Genomic DNA, 14,366 nt, shown 5'->3' with positions numbered 1-14,366 from the left:
CAGGGTATACTCAGACATGAGTCCCTTGCTCACTGCACCATCAGGATTCAAGCAAGCCGGGCCAACGACGGCTGAAATTCCAGAAACCGGTCCCCGGTAGCTTGTCTCCTTTCTGGTGAAGAATTGGCTTGGTAGTTTAGTCTGCCCTGTTCCCATGATGCACTTGGTCAGGGACAGACTGATTTGCATATAGCCAGGTTCTGAGCTGGGAGGGTGCAGTGAGCTAAATAACGGTGATGGATCAAGCCCTGATCTTTGAACTGGGTAAGAGTGGTCTGCTTAATTCAGACACTCTGTTCATTACCACCCCCTTTTCTGAATCGTTTTTGGCCACTATAGGTGTGACAGGGTATACTCAGACATGAGTCCCTTGCTCACTGCACTATCAGGATTCAAGCAAGCCGGGCCGACGACGGCTGAAATGCCAGAAATAGGTCCCCGGTAGCTTGTCTCCTTTCTGGTGAAGAATTGGCTTGGTAGGTTAGTCTGCCCTGTTCCCATGATGCACTGGGCCAGGGACAGACTGATTTGCATATAGCCAGGTTCTGAGCTGGGATGGTGCAGTGAGCTAAATAACAGTGATGGATCAAGCCCTAATCTTTGAACTGGGTAAGAGTGGTCTGCTTAATTCAGACACTCTGTTCATTACCACCCCCTTTTCTGAATCGTTTTTGGCCACTATAGGTGTGACAGGGTATACTCAGACATGAGTCCCTTGCTCACTGCACTATCAGGATTCAAGCAAGCCGGGCCGACGACGGCTGAAATGCCAGAAATAGGTCCCCGGTAGCTTGTCTCCTTTCTGGTGAAGAATTGGCTTGGTAGGTTAGTCTGCCCTGTTCCCATGATGCACTGGGCCAGGGACAGACTGATTTGCATATAGCCAGGTTCTGAGCTGGGATGGTGCAGTGAGCTAAATAACAGTGATGGATCAAGCCCTAATCTTTGAACTGGGTAAGAGTGGTCTGCTTAATTCAGACACTCTGTTCATCACCACCCCCTTTTCTGAATTGTGCTTGAAGTTTGGACACTGATAGCCGTCATTTACTAATTACTGTTTCGAGAGTGCAATACCAATGGTTTAGAAGTTTAGGTGTATATTTTTGGTGGTCAATGTCATGATTCTTAATTTTCTATCTAAATCATAACATTTTTGAACATGGGTATTTACATGTTTGTAGTCATATCTATATATATTTCCTCGTTGCTTTGACCCTGTTTTTCTTGTGCTCTATTCTAGATGGATTTCACAGGAAGCGGTCTCACCCTGGCCTATGGACTTGCATTTTCCTGGCAGCGGGGGTGGCAGTATCCATTGCAGTGGCTGTGCCTGCGTGGCGATATATCAAGTGCGTCCTCATGCACATTTTTATCCTGTGCATACCTCTGAAATAGCACCCCCATGCACACTAGAAAGAGAGGTTTCTTTGCTGCACAAACGAGCACCTACCCACCAGAAAAGTAAATCAGTTTGTAAATGTTTACCCAAGAGAGACAGCAGTGCACACAATATGTTTAGCTGAGAGCTTTAGTTGAAACGTTAACCACTCCAAAATGGTCGGGCAAAAGACCTTTCAGTGTAAGAACTGCAATTTAATAAATGAATGTATGAATTTGTGTTATCTATTGCACCGTGACTAAACAAATCATAAATGGATCTATGAAGTTAAAATCAGTAAAAAGTATATTTTTTTAACAACGCGGTCAACAGTTAAACACAGCTAAAAAGCAGAGCTTTAACATTTTCCCTGTTACTGCTAGCCTTTGTTTTTTTGCAGATTTATATAGCACAAAATAGGGTCGGACTGGGACAGAAAATAGGCCTATGCACCAAAATAAAAGTAATCCAAATGAGTGAATTGAATAGTTAAAAAGTGGCCCCTGTTTACAAATTGGGCCGGTTTTGACCGTGTACAGGCTCTGGGCCTCAATTACAATACTTTGGCGCAGGGCAGTGCAGCAAGTCTTGCTGCTCCACTGCCAAGTGTCAATAGAAAAAGGGCAGGAATTCTCTGTATTTACAAGATATGGCGTATTACTGTCTGTTTCTTCAGCTCTGGTCAAGCTACATAATAGGGTTAATGACATGAGCTGAAAAAGATGCATTCTACAGCACGCATTGAAAGAGGGAAATGCTGTTGTGATTGTTTTTGTGCAGGAAGGTGCTCCTTCCTGCAGAAAAATAATCTCCCCACGACGCAGTTATCCTTGCACAATGGTGCAAGGGGGCCTGCTCCAGCGCATGGCTGCAGTTTATTCTTGTAAATATATTGAATCCCTGTGCTTCGGAAGTGCCGCAGCGTGGCACAACCAAAGGGCTTGCAGTGCCACGCTGCAGCACTTCCTCATAGATCTGCCACAAAGGGCCCTATTTAAGAGGCCTTGCAACAGTTTTGCGCTTCCGTTGCATCTCTTTTTGTGACGCACCAGCGGCGTAAAACATGCCTCCTGTTGCACCCTATTTACAAAGTGACGCATCTAAATCTTAACCGGTGCTATGTAAAGCGCTCCGATACCCGATTTGGTTCGGGTCTAGTTCGCGCTATATAAAACTCTGCAAAAATTACTGATTCAGGTCTCATCTGAATATTTGGAATCTTGAAAGCCCTGTACACTTGCGCGAATAGTTGGATCACGAATATTCATTTTATTTCACATTGTGTTTTTATTGAGGAACAAGAAGAAGGGCAACACTACCAGTCCCACAGAAGTGGAGCCGGAATCCAGACATGATGGGGTGAGTGCAGAAACATTTTTCATGTGTACAAATTCATTTTGTATGAGAGGCCTACTGTACACCACAGCAGCCTACGAGCTGATCCTCTGCCAGTTTACCTAAAGCTGCCTCCATCTGTCTGACCCTGTGAACCAAGTCTGCTCAGGTCAGTCTAAAGGGAACTGTGGTTACACCCTGGAAGGATGGTAAAGAGGAAACTAGCCTACCTCTTCCCTGCCTCCAGCGGTGTTCTTAAGCTGCTCTGCTTTTGCCACAAGGAGATCCATTTGGCCGCTCCCACAAACTACATGTCACAGCTTCTGCTCAGTTTTCATCCCCACAGACTATTCTTAAATCTGTTACCTGGATTCTCTTCCAAGATATTTCAAAGCCCGCCACAGAGGATGTGCGACTGATCAGGCCTGGAATAGCTTTTCTTTGGCAATCTTCTCAGAACCGATTTTACGCAGGTTCCGCAAAGTTCTGAATACACACCTTTTTCAATAATCTCTGTGCATGGTCAACTTACTGTTTTGAGCGCCAGGGCACCCAATAGTTTTTACATGGAATATGCAACCCATAATCAGATCAATCTAATTTTAGTGCAGTGTCACCGGTCAGGGGTGTAAGGAATCCACCTAAGTATGGCTTTCTCTTGATACTCTGTTGGGATAATTTGAATTGCTTGCATTATGGCACGTCACCCTTGCTGCACCACAGCTTTTCCCTTTAACTCCACCCTATAACATTTCCAAATTGCTACGTTCAGGAAGCTTGGCTACAACCCTGCTAACCTTTGAGGAACATTTTCCCTTTTCCATTTACAGTGCTCCCCAGGTCCCCTGGGGCTAGGTTTGTTCTACTGAAATCCCTCAAAATATATCAATTATGCAGAACAAAACCAGTATACAACTTTTACAAAAACCACACCTGTTTTGACACATACATCACATATATTACATATATTATACTTTGAACTTATTGGACAACTCAAAACGTGACTCGTTCAACAAATCCTACCTTTTTGTTAAAAAACCCTGAGCAAGCTCAAGTCCCAAATTTTGGAGAAAAAAGTAAACAAATAAAGGAAAAATTGAAGAAGGAAAATAGAGGAAAGCCCAAGTTGGTTTCAAATTTATTTCCGAAAAATCATTCTCTGAACAACCTTGGTCTGGACAGTGACCAAACAGTGAACTATTTAGGGTACCCAAAATGACTTCAACAATCTTTTCACACAATTTCTTTACAAAGATGAAAAATTAGGGTTACCCTGATGGTGTACTTTAACACATTTTTCTCCTACCTCACAGCCAAGACCTGGAACAAACTCCCCCTCCACCTCTGACGAAGCTCAACACTGCACCAATTCAGAAAGAACCTCAAGACCTGGCTTTTCGAATAACACAGCACAGCTGCTCACAACCCCCTCCCTCACTGGCCTGAGCCCCTTGAGACCCTCACCGGTGAGTATTGCACTCTACAGAACACTTATTGATTGATCAACTTTGCTGCCGTGCACCCAACCTTTTAGTGTCTGGTTCTACATCCTTTGTTTATCCCTCAACCTAATGAGGTACATTTCTGAGGTGAGTCCAAACTTAGTGACGAGGACGGTTTTCATTGGATTGTATTTTATCTGGACCCCACCTCAAGTGTAGGCAAACTATCCCTCCACATGTGTTTCCAGAGTGATGCTCCCCACAAACTCTTCTATGACCATGTGTAACTTAAGGATCACCTCAGAGGCAGAAAAACTCATGTCTATGTCATTCCCGTATCACATAGTTGGGCACTAGATTTTTGGGTATGCAAACTTTCTTGCCCACTTCAGACAAGGGGGTAGCTGCCACCGTGATCGCTTGTCTCTGCTTGTCTGGCTTTCACGTTCAGCACTCTGGGACTCCTTTCATGAGCAATGACTCTAAAGCTAGTCTCTCCTCCATCTTGAGTATGACCATTTGCAACTGAAACGCTCTCTCTGCCTTCCTGTCTGCCAGATACTCTGGCGACAGGCCCAGTGAAGATGCATTGCTTCCCTTTCTGACAGGAAGATTCATCTCAGGAGAGGAGTCATGCCCTTTCTCTGAATCTCAGGGCTGGTATCGAGACCCTGCTCCTGCTCATCCATATCATCCTCCTCATTACCATTCTCTGTTTCTCTCAGCAGCTTTGTGGGCCTATGTCCAGACCCTCAGAACTTTTTGGAGCAACAACTGCTTAGCGCCCTTTGAGATTTGCAGTCCCCTTTCCATACAGAACTGTTTGAACTCAATCATGGTGTAACTTCTCAGGTTGGCCAACTCAAATTCCATTACTGCAGGTATGCCCACAGACAGTTAGGTAGCAAAGTATATTTGGAAAAAGCAAAAGAGCCAATCTAGGGGAATTTAAGGAAAATCACATTAGAATCAAATTATTTATCTTGGATTTTAGTGGAACATAACATCACTGAATAACACTGCACAAACAGAAGTCCAAATCTCCACTACTGAACACCAATGTGGAAATTGGGTTACTGGTTGAGGGGCGTGAAACCCTTCTCACGAAGCAACTACAATTCCTGTCACTGTGGAGTCGCAGGCAAACCCCATATTAACCTGTGCTTAACCCTTTGATAGCTTGGCACAAAACAGTCAGGCTTAACTGAGAGGCACGGTGTAAAGTATATGTGCAGCAAGTCAAACAGTAATGAAGTAAAAAAACACTACAAGACCAAAAATAGAGTAGAATCTCATAATTATTAAAGTGTTTGACACCAAAACAACAAAAATCCAGTCAGAAGGACTGGAGAAATGCAAATTTAAAAATGGAATTGGAAATAGTGCCTAACCTCCTTAAGAACATTCCACCATTTTCAATGATTGAAAAAACTGAACAAAATAGACACATACTCACACACACATAAAGGGTACACAACACCCATTCTAACATTGGGATTCGTGAAACCGACTACGGTTACAAGTCCTCTCACAAATGCAACACAAAAGAAAAGGCCTGGAAGGGAGAGCTTGTATGCTGTATAGAATAATACCTAGTATGACCAGTACACTCAACGGTGCCCCACGCAGAAGAAAGACACCGGGGCCGGGCAAAGTGGTAGCCGAACCATTTCATAGGGCTTAGTGCACATGGCTGATTGCGGAAAGCCTTTAACAAGCCTAGACCCCTACGTCTGCAATGTCCAGCTCGATTGAAGATCAAGGCGGAGTGGGAAAGCAAAGTAAAAATGCATCGGAGCACTCACTGGTCACCCACCGGTTCCACGGATTACTGGGCAGCACCAAGGGGGTATGTCTCTTCCGCGTTGGTGTGTCTCCTTTTGATGCTTGAGCATGATTGTGGCAACACGCAGTCATGGTAGGTCTCTGGGGGGCCCTTATACACCGTTCAGACTCGATGTTCCGGTGATCAATGCACATGAGTCCTACTGCGAGTGACCCTGTTAAATATTTTACGTATGGTTTTTCTAACTGCCAGGACACTACATACGAGTGTCTACATGAGCCCGGTACTTATGCCAGGCAACTAATGGGGTGAGTTCACTGTGCTATTTGCTCTTCACCTCTGCTCAGGTGTAATTACACTGTACCATTTGAAGTGGCACAGTGTGCTCACATCACGCATGCCATGAGTCACTTTAATTGATGGTATTTCAGCATGCCTTAGTTGCATCATAATATTTGTGTGGTGCACTTGGTTCCAGTTTGAATCAGAACATTGTGGAAAGTATATTTTAATGTTGTTGGCATTTCTTGTTTTATTGCAGGTTATTTTTATGATCTACAAGGTACCACTTTTTAGGGTGCTGTATTGGTGGTCACTTACACTCTTTCTCCCCATGTTGACCACTACCAAAAAGTGTATGTAGATCCTTACTGGTCCTGATGAATTGCCATCTAATAAGTTAATAGGCAAGAAACATGTTGACCTCCATTTTCTCAACAAGCGCATAGACTACATATCCTAGAGTGAAGCTACGTGTCTTGTTCCATTTCTAATTAGGGTAGGGGCCACGTTCATTAAAATTGTTTTGAATGGACCTCCTCCTCTATTTTAGCCCACTTCCTTACACTCACTCTTCACCTACACTCTTTTAGGGCCCTCACACGCACTTCACTCACTGGCAAAAGGAAAAAAAATCTCCGCCAACAAGGCCCCACCACGGGTGCCGATCGGGTATTGCACCCGATAAGAAGCAGACCCGAGGATGAAGCAAGACACCTAGCTGGCTGGGTGTGTGAGGGTCTTTTTCCGAAAGGAGAGGTTCCCTCTCCCCACTGCGACGGGAATTCATATTAGTTATGAAGTCCATGCGTAGAACACTATAAACCCTGCATTTTATGTTAGGAACTGCATACCAATACTGTGTAGTTAGATAGCTGGGGCCCATGTTGGTTAGGGATTTGCACATCAAACAACAGATTTTGAACATAATTCTTTTTTTTACTGGAAGCCAATAAACATTCCGGACTAGCGGAGCAGATGCGGTTCTGGGGGGGGGGGGGGCATTGCTTACCAAACGGGCTGTGGCGTTCTGGACTATTTGAAGTTTTTTAGGGATGCGTTCTTTGCAGAAATCAGCAGGGCATTGCAATAGACTAGGCGGCTGATGATCAGAGCCTGGATTAGGGTTTTCCAGGTGGTTAGTGGCAGGAGGGGGAGAACCTTTCGGAGTAGGGCGAGTGTGTGAATGGCAGTAATGTTTGTGTGTTCCTCTGGTCTACTCGAACTCCTAAATTTTTCACCACCTGCTTAGGGGAAAGGGCTGATCCTAATTCTCCGGGCCACCAGCTAGGGGACCATCTCACTGTTGCTTCTTTGAACAACATAATTTTGGATTTTTCAGTATTCAGTTGAAGGAAGATTTCCCTCATCCACTGTGCGATGCCTTTCATCCCTTCCGAGAAGGTGGCTTGAATGTTAGGGTCTGATTTATCAATGGAGAGGAGAAGTTGCGTGTCTTTGGCATAGGAGATGGGAATGAAGTCCAACTTCCTCAGTAGCCCTGCTACAGGGGTAACATAGTTGTTAAATAATGTAGGGCTTAGACAAGAGCCCTGTGGAACCCCCTTGGTAACTGTGGTGAGTCCTCAGAACTTGGTCCAAGGATCTCACTCCCTCCAGCAGCTCCCCCGCAGCTCTGCATTGCTCTGCGCTGCCTTATGCCCAGCCAGCCCTCCTGTACAGGGTTCGAGCCTGCCCTGGTCTCCTGGTCTCCTCTCCCTGAGAGTTGATCACTGCATTTTTGCCTGATGCTGCTGGAAAAGAAATGGCTACACGAATGAACACCAGACAACAGCACAGCCCACAAGGACGCCTCTCGCAGACATCGCCACCTCATCAGACTAGCCAAGAGAGTGTCCTTCAAAAGCCGCCTAGAAAACAACGCACAGAACAGTTAAGCGATCTTCAGCATTGTGAAGGAACTCTCCAACCCAAGCGCCAAAGCAAACGAGATCCCACTATCTCAAGAACTGTGCAACTCAATGGCCACCTTCTTCTACTGGAAAATTGCTGACATCCACGCCAGCTTCCACAACGCAACCGCCCCTACCACACTGGACTCCACCGCCCCAGCGAACACCACCTACGGCAACCGCCTGACCTCCTGGACCAAAGTCACCGTCAACGAAACACGCAAGACCATGAACTCCATCCACTCAGAATCACCAGCAGACCCCTGCCCACACCACATCTTCAACAAAGCTGACACTGCCATCGCCCTCCAACTACGGAAAGTTATCAACATCTCCCTGGAGACTGCCACCTTCCCGGAGAGCTTGAAGCACGCCAAAATCAACACCCTCCTGAAGAAACCCAAGGCGGATCCCAAGGACCTCAAGAACTTCCGGCCCATCTCCCTGCTCCGGTTCCCGGCAAAAGTCATCAACGCGCAGCTGACCCAAAACCTCAAGGAGAACAATATACTTGACCCATCCCAGACCGGATTCCGAAGTAACCACAGCACTGAGACAGCCCTCATCGCAGCCACAGACGACATCAGGACTCAACTAGACTATGGAGAAACTTCGGCCCTCATCCTCCTGGACCCATCAGCCGCCTTTGACACAGTCTGCCACCGCACACTAAAAGCACGCCTCCAAGAAGCAGGTATCCAAGAAAAGGCCCTGGACTGGATTACATCCTTCCTCGCCGGCAGAACAAAAAGCGTGCGCCTCCCCCCCTTCCACTCCGAAGCCACTGCCATCATCTGCGGTGTACCCCAGGGATCTTCCCTCAGCCCGACGCAGTTCAACATCTACATGGCCCTCCTCGCACAAGTCGTCCGCCAACACGACCTCAACATTATCTCCTATGCAGATGACACCCAACTGATCCTTTTCCTCACCAAGGACCCGACCACAGCCAAAACCAACCTCCACGAGGGATTGAAAGCAGTCGCTGAATGGATGAGGAACAGCTGACTGAAGCTTAACTTGGACAAGACGGAGGTCCTCATCCTCGGCCCCACACCCTCAGCCTGGGATGACACCTGGTGGCCAACCACGCTAGGAACAGCACCTACTCCCACCGACCATGCACGCAACCTGGGAATCATACTCGACTCCTCCCTCACCATGTCAAAGCAGGTCAACACCGTCTCCTCCTCCTGCTACAACACACTCCGCATGCTCCGCAGAATCTACAAGTGGATCCCCACCGGAACAAGAAGGACTGTGACCCAGGCCTTCGTCAGCAGCAAGCTAGACTACGGCAACGCACTCTACGCAGGCTTCCCGGCTAAACACCTGCGATGAATGCAACGCATCCAGAATGCCTCCGCCTGACTGATTCTCAACAACCCTCACTGCACCCACATCACCCCCCACCTGAGAGATCTTCACTGGCTTCCCGTCGAAAAGAGGATCACCTTCAAACTACTCACCCACGCACACAAAGCCCTCCACAACACCGGAACAGCCTACCTCAACGACCGACTTAGCTTCTACACCCCTTCCCGCCAGCTCCGCTTAGCCAACCTCGCCCTCGCCGCTGTCCCCCGCATCCACCGGGCGACCTCCGGTGGCAGATTATTCTCCTTCCTCGCCGCCAAGACCTGGAACACCCTCCCCACCCACCTACGGCAGACCCAGGACCTCCTCATCTTCAGAAGACTCCTAAAGACCTGGCTCTTCGAGTAGTAGCAGCCCCCCTCCACACTCAGCACCTTGAGACCCTCGTGGGTATATAGCACGCTTTACAAATATAGTGATTGATTGATTGATCGTTATTTTGCTGTACTCTTGACGGGTACTGCCTTCTGTTATTTAATTCCTTGACTGCCACTGTACTATTGTTTTGCTCTGTCCCCCCTTATATTTCTCTCTTTTCTTCAATTTATTCCTTGATTGCCACTGTACTGTTGTTTTGCTTCTGCCTCGTATTTCTATTTTCCCCCATGTCTTGCCGTTATCCTCTGACCCATCCCCTCCCCTTCTGCCCGTTCCCACCTCCCAGCTGTTCGTCCCTCCCCCTCCCCTTCAAATGCCGACCACTGCGGGCAAACGCGCATGAGTCCTCAGACCGTGGTCCAAGGATCTCACGCCCCCATCAGCTCCCCAGCAGCTCTGCGGTGCTCTGCACCACCACGTGCCCAGCCGGCCCTCCTGTGCAGGGATCAAGCCTGCCCTGGGCTCATGGTCTCCTCTCCCTGAGTGTTGATCACTGCGGTGATCAGTGCATTTTTGCCTGGTGCTACTCTCATTATTTTGCTGTAATCTTGCCTGGTACAACCTTCTGCTATTTAATTCCTTGACTGCCACTGTACTATTGTTTTGCTCTGTCCCCCATTGTATTTCTCTCTTTTCTTCTATTTATTCCTTGATTGCCATTGTACTGTTGTTTTGCTTCTGTTCCCCCTCGTATTTCTATTTCCCGCTGTTTCCCATCGCTATCTCTGACCCCTCACCTCCCACCCTGCTCCTGCCTCCCAGTTGCTCGTCCCTCCCTCCCCTTCAAATGCTGACTGCTGGCGTGCCGCCGGCACGCCTAAGGCAATTCCGTCTGTCCCGTCCTCGCCTGGACCGCGCCCAGCACTAGACCCCTTGGCCCCGCAACCTCCACAGGACCCGATGCCGCTACGACGCCAACACCCTCCACACACTCAACGTCAGCCAAAACTCCACTTGCTTCCAGGCCATCCCGAAGCTCACCCACGGATCCTTCACCTGCCAAAACTGCAGCTACACCAGCCAGTGCATGCCAGTTCGTCCTGCCCACCCCAACACTGCAGGCCACACCCTTCTCAGCTGCATACTGCTCAACACCTGCACAGTCCACAAGTACGCCATTGAACTCTGGGACCTGCTAGACTCCTACATCCCGGACGTCGCCTTCTTGACGGATACCTGGATGAACACCTCCTCGGCACCGGACATAGCTATCCCGGACGACTACAATATCACACCCAGGGACCGGGGACCGGACCAACAACAAACCAGGAGGAGGAATCCCCATCATCCACAGGAACACCATCAGAATCTCAGCAAGCACTTAAGAAGTCCTCAGCATGGCCGAACACCTACACTTCCAGATCCACTTCAATACCAACACCACCCTCAGGGGAACCCTTGTCTACAGACCCCCGGGACCCCGACCACAGTTCAGCAAATCCGATGTCCACCTCATCAGCACGCACGCCATCGCCTCCACAGACTATATCCTCCTCGGAAACCGAATTTCCACTTCGAGAACGACAACAACTCCACAACACTGATTGACAACCTCGCCAACCTCGGACTCAAACAACTTCACGACACCCACCCACTCTGCTGGGCACACGCTCAACCCCATCTTCTCCGCCAGTGACCACGTCACCTTCAACCACACCACCGAACTCCACTGGACCGACCACCACTGCATCCACTTCTCCTTCGAGAAAGCCACCGCACCCAACCAAACGCAACGCATCCCTCACCGCAGCTGGAAGAAAGTCACCGAAGATCAGCTCACCGCCTCTCTTGCCCAAACCCCTCCACCCAAACCCTCCGAGACCGACACAGCAGCCCACAACTTCAGACTGGATCAACGCTGCAAAACGTCTCAGTGAGGCTCTTTTAAAGGAGATTTTGGATCTTGAGGACAGTTTGAGGAATAATACGGCGTTCACTGATGCCAAGGAACAGCTGGCTAGGATACAGGGTGATTTGTCAGAGTACAAAACCTACCTTGTCAACCAGAAGATCAAAGGCCTGAAGAAGAATTTAGATCGCTTCACACACACATGGGCATTCCCTTATACTGAGGATGAGTACTATGACACACCAGTAATACTACCACTTGGTCCAAACTTTCAGAGACGGGGCCAGCAGTTCCAGAGAGGGGGACAAAGAGGTAATAGGCGCATACCCAACAACTGGCGCTTTGACAATACTAGCAGTGAGGACGTGGAGACATCAGATCGCTATCCTACATTCACGAGTAATAGGGTGAATTTCGCCCCAGAGAATAGATCAGACGAGGATTTGGGGGTCCTATTGAGAGCTTCTTTAGGGCAAACCCCGAGAGGCGCTCGCGGAAGCAGTGGACAGGCACAACGGGGTCAAGCCAGGGGCAGAGGGCAATCAACATGGCCGACACACTCAGCCCGGGTCACATGGAGCACTGAACGCGGGGTATTAAATAAGGGTTTGGGCTTCGTTCCCACTCCTAAACATGATGCATTCCTTTGCAGAACTGAGATGTCTGAGATGATGCGTAAGATCAAACTGCATACATTTTTTGCTGATAAAGACAATTCACTCCTATCTCTTTGTGATACCAATTTACACCGTCCCTCTACTTTTTGTCCACCTAACTCTCTTCTGGGCCTGAGGCCCCAGTATTCAAACAACGCATCTTGCAAGAAATAGAAGCACTGGAAGCTAACCAGACATGCCAACATGGGCATAGTATGAGCAGGGATGAATGGGCAGCGGTAAAGTGTTTACAACAGAACACCACCATCATAATTAAGCCAGCCGATAAAGGCTGGGCGGTTGTTGTACTCAATACCGCTGACTATGAAGCAGAAATATACAGACTGCTAGGGGTTTGCAGTAATTATCATCCCCTTGTGCGTGACCCTAACCCCGAGCTTCAAGATACCATCAAACAAATGGTGGCAGACGCAGTTATGTAAAAGTGGATTACCCCCAAAGAAGCTGATTTTATCATCAATACTAAGCCCCGGGTACCGGTATTCTACATACTGCCCAAAATCCACAAACCCCAACGTCCTCCTCCTGGCCGCCCCATTCTTTCGGGGATACAATCAGTACTCGAACCCCTATCATAGTTCGCTGATTTTTTCCTGAGGGAAGCAGTGATTAGCCAAAAGTCCTATGTACAGGACACCACCGATATCTTAAACATCCTCAATTATATCGTATTTGACCCTGAGACTCAAATACTTGTCACCATTGACATCGAGTCATTGTATACCAGCATCCCCCAGGATGCCATGCTGGTGGCAGCAGCGAGGGCTCTGGGGGATCTGGAATGGTTTTATGACGCACCGCAAACCTTGTCTTGCAGTATATAGAGTGGGCCCTTACCAAGAATTTTTTTGAATACCAAGGCCAGCTGTATTTGCAGACATCTGGAACTTCGATGGGGGCTACATTTGCCCCCAGTTTGGCCTGCATATATGTGGGCCAGTTTGAGGAGAGCGTGATATACCATCCTTCTAATCCATACTTAGCAAATATTGCAGTATGGAAAAGATACATCGATGACGTCCTCTGCATCTGGACAGGTGCAGAGGACCAACTCCAGCTATTTTTGCAGTGGCTTAACCAGGCGGATACCAGTCTTAGGTTCACCTGGACCACCAGCAACAGGTCAGCAGTGTATCTTGATGTAGATATCACTGCATCAGACCACAAACTGATCTCGAGTGTACATCACGAGAGCACTGATACATTTCCAATCTTTCCACTCTCAAGCTCTCAGGGATAATCTCCATGTGGGGCAGTTTTTGAGATATCGACATAACTGCTCCACTACTGACACCTTTTTAAGTCAATCGGACGAGCTTGCCATCAAACTCAAGAATAGAGAGTACCCGGCGAAAGTCATAAAACATGCACAAAAGAGAGCGCTAAACACCCCATGTGAAGCTCTCCTGGAGAGAAATGTTAAAGAGAAACAGACCTGTCTTCCAGTGGATACCACCTTTGACCCTTTGTCCACTAAGATGAGACAAATTATTAGAAAGCACTGGTCTATTTTAGACACTCAACCAGCAAAATGCCTTCACCCAGGAGTGTGTGCTTGAGTTTTTGCACCAAGTTACCGAAGGACACGTGATCGGAGGACACGGGGTCCCATGTATGGTTGCCGGTACGTCCGGATGTGGCAATCATAAGGTAAAGGTTTGGTCCAAACATTGATGGGCTTTCTGTGAGTGACTGCTATCATGAACCCCCGTTCTCGGGGTGCTTTTGACTTTACCTCTGTGTTCTGTTTTATTTTTGATACAGGTCCAATACATTTGTATGTGTGATGATTATGAACCAAGAACCCCATACTGCCCTGAAGAAATTGCTGAAATAAGAGCAATGAAACATGTCGGCACTTTGAACTTGTATGGTATATGAAAAAATCAATTTTTAATCTGGAAGGCTTGCAGCACCAGAATAAAGATTGAGAGCTAGCAACCCTTACCACA

The 14,366-nt window shown here is 47.9% G+C and overlaps 1 protein-coding gene across 1 annotated transcript in view; it reads left to right on the top strand.

Moving 5' to 3' along the window:
• Positions 1–14,366, top strand: part of LOC147663566 (B-cell receptor CD22-like) — a 348,558-nt gene that overhangs the window by 325,509 nt on the left and 8,683 nt on the right. Inside the window, exons 7-9 of the mRNA XM_086950354.1 lie at positions 1,241–1,349; positions 2,674–2,737; positions 4,027–4,179. Of these exons, the coding sequence (XP_086806480.1) occupies positions 1,241–1,349; positions 2,674–2,737; positions 4,027–4,179 (326 nt within the window). The remainder of the gene's footprint in view (positions 1–1,240; positions 1,350–2,673; positions 2,738–4,026; positions 4,180–14,366) is intronic.

This window comes from Lissotriton vulgaris, unplaced genomic scaffold (genome assembly GCF_964263255.1).
Source record: "Lissotriton vulgaris unplaced genomic scaffold, aLisVul1.2 SCAFFOLD_1649, whole genome shotgun sequence".
NCBI lineage: Eukaryota > Metazoa > Chordata > Amphibia > Caudata > Salamandridae > Lissotriton > Lissotriton vulgaris.
Note: the sequence above shows the minus strand (reverse complement) of the source record. Positions and strands in the feature narration are given on the sequence as shown.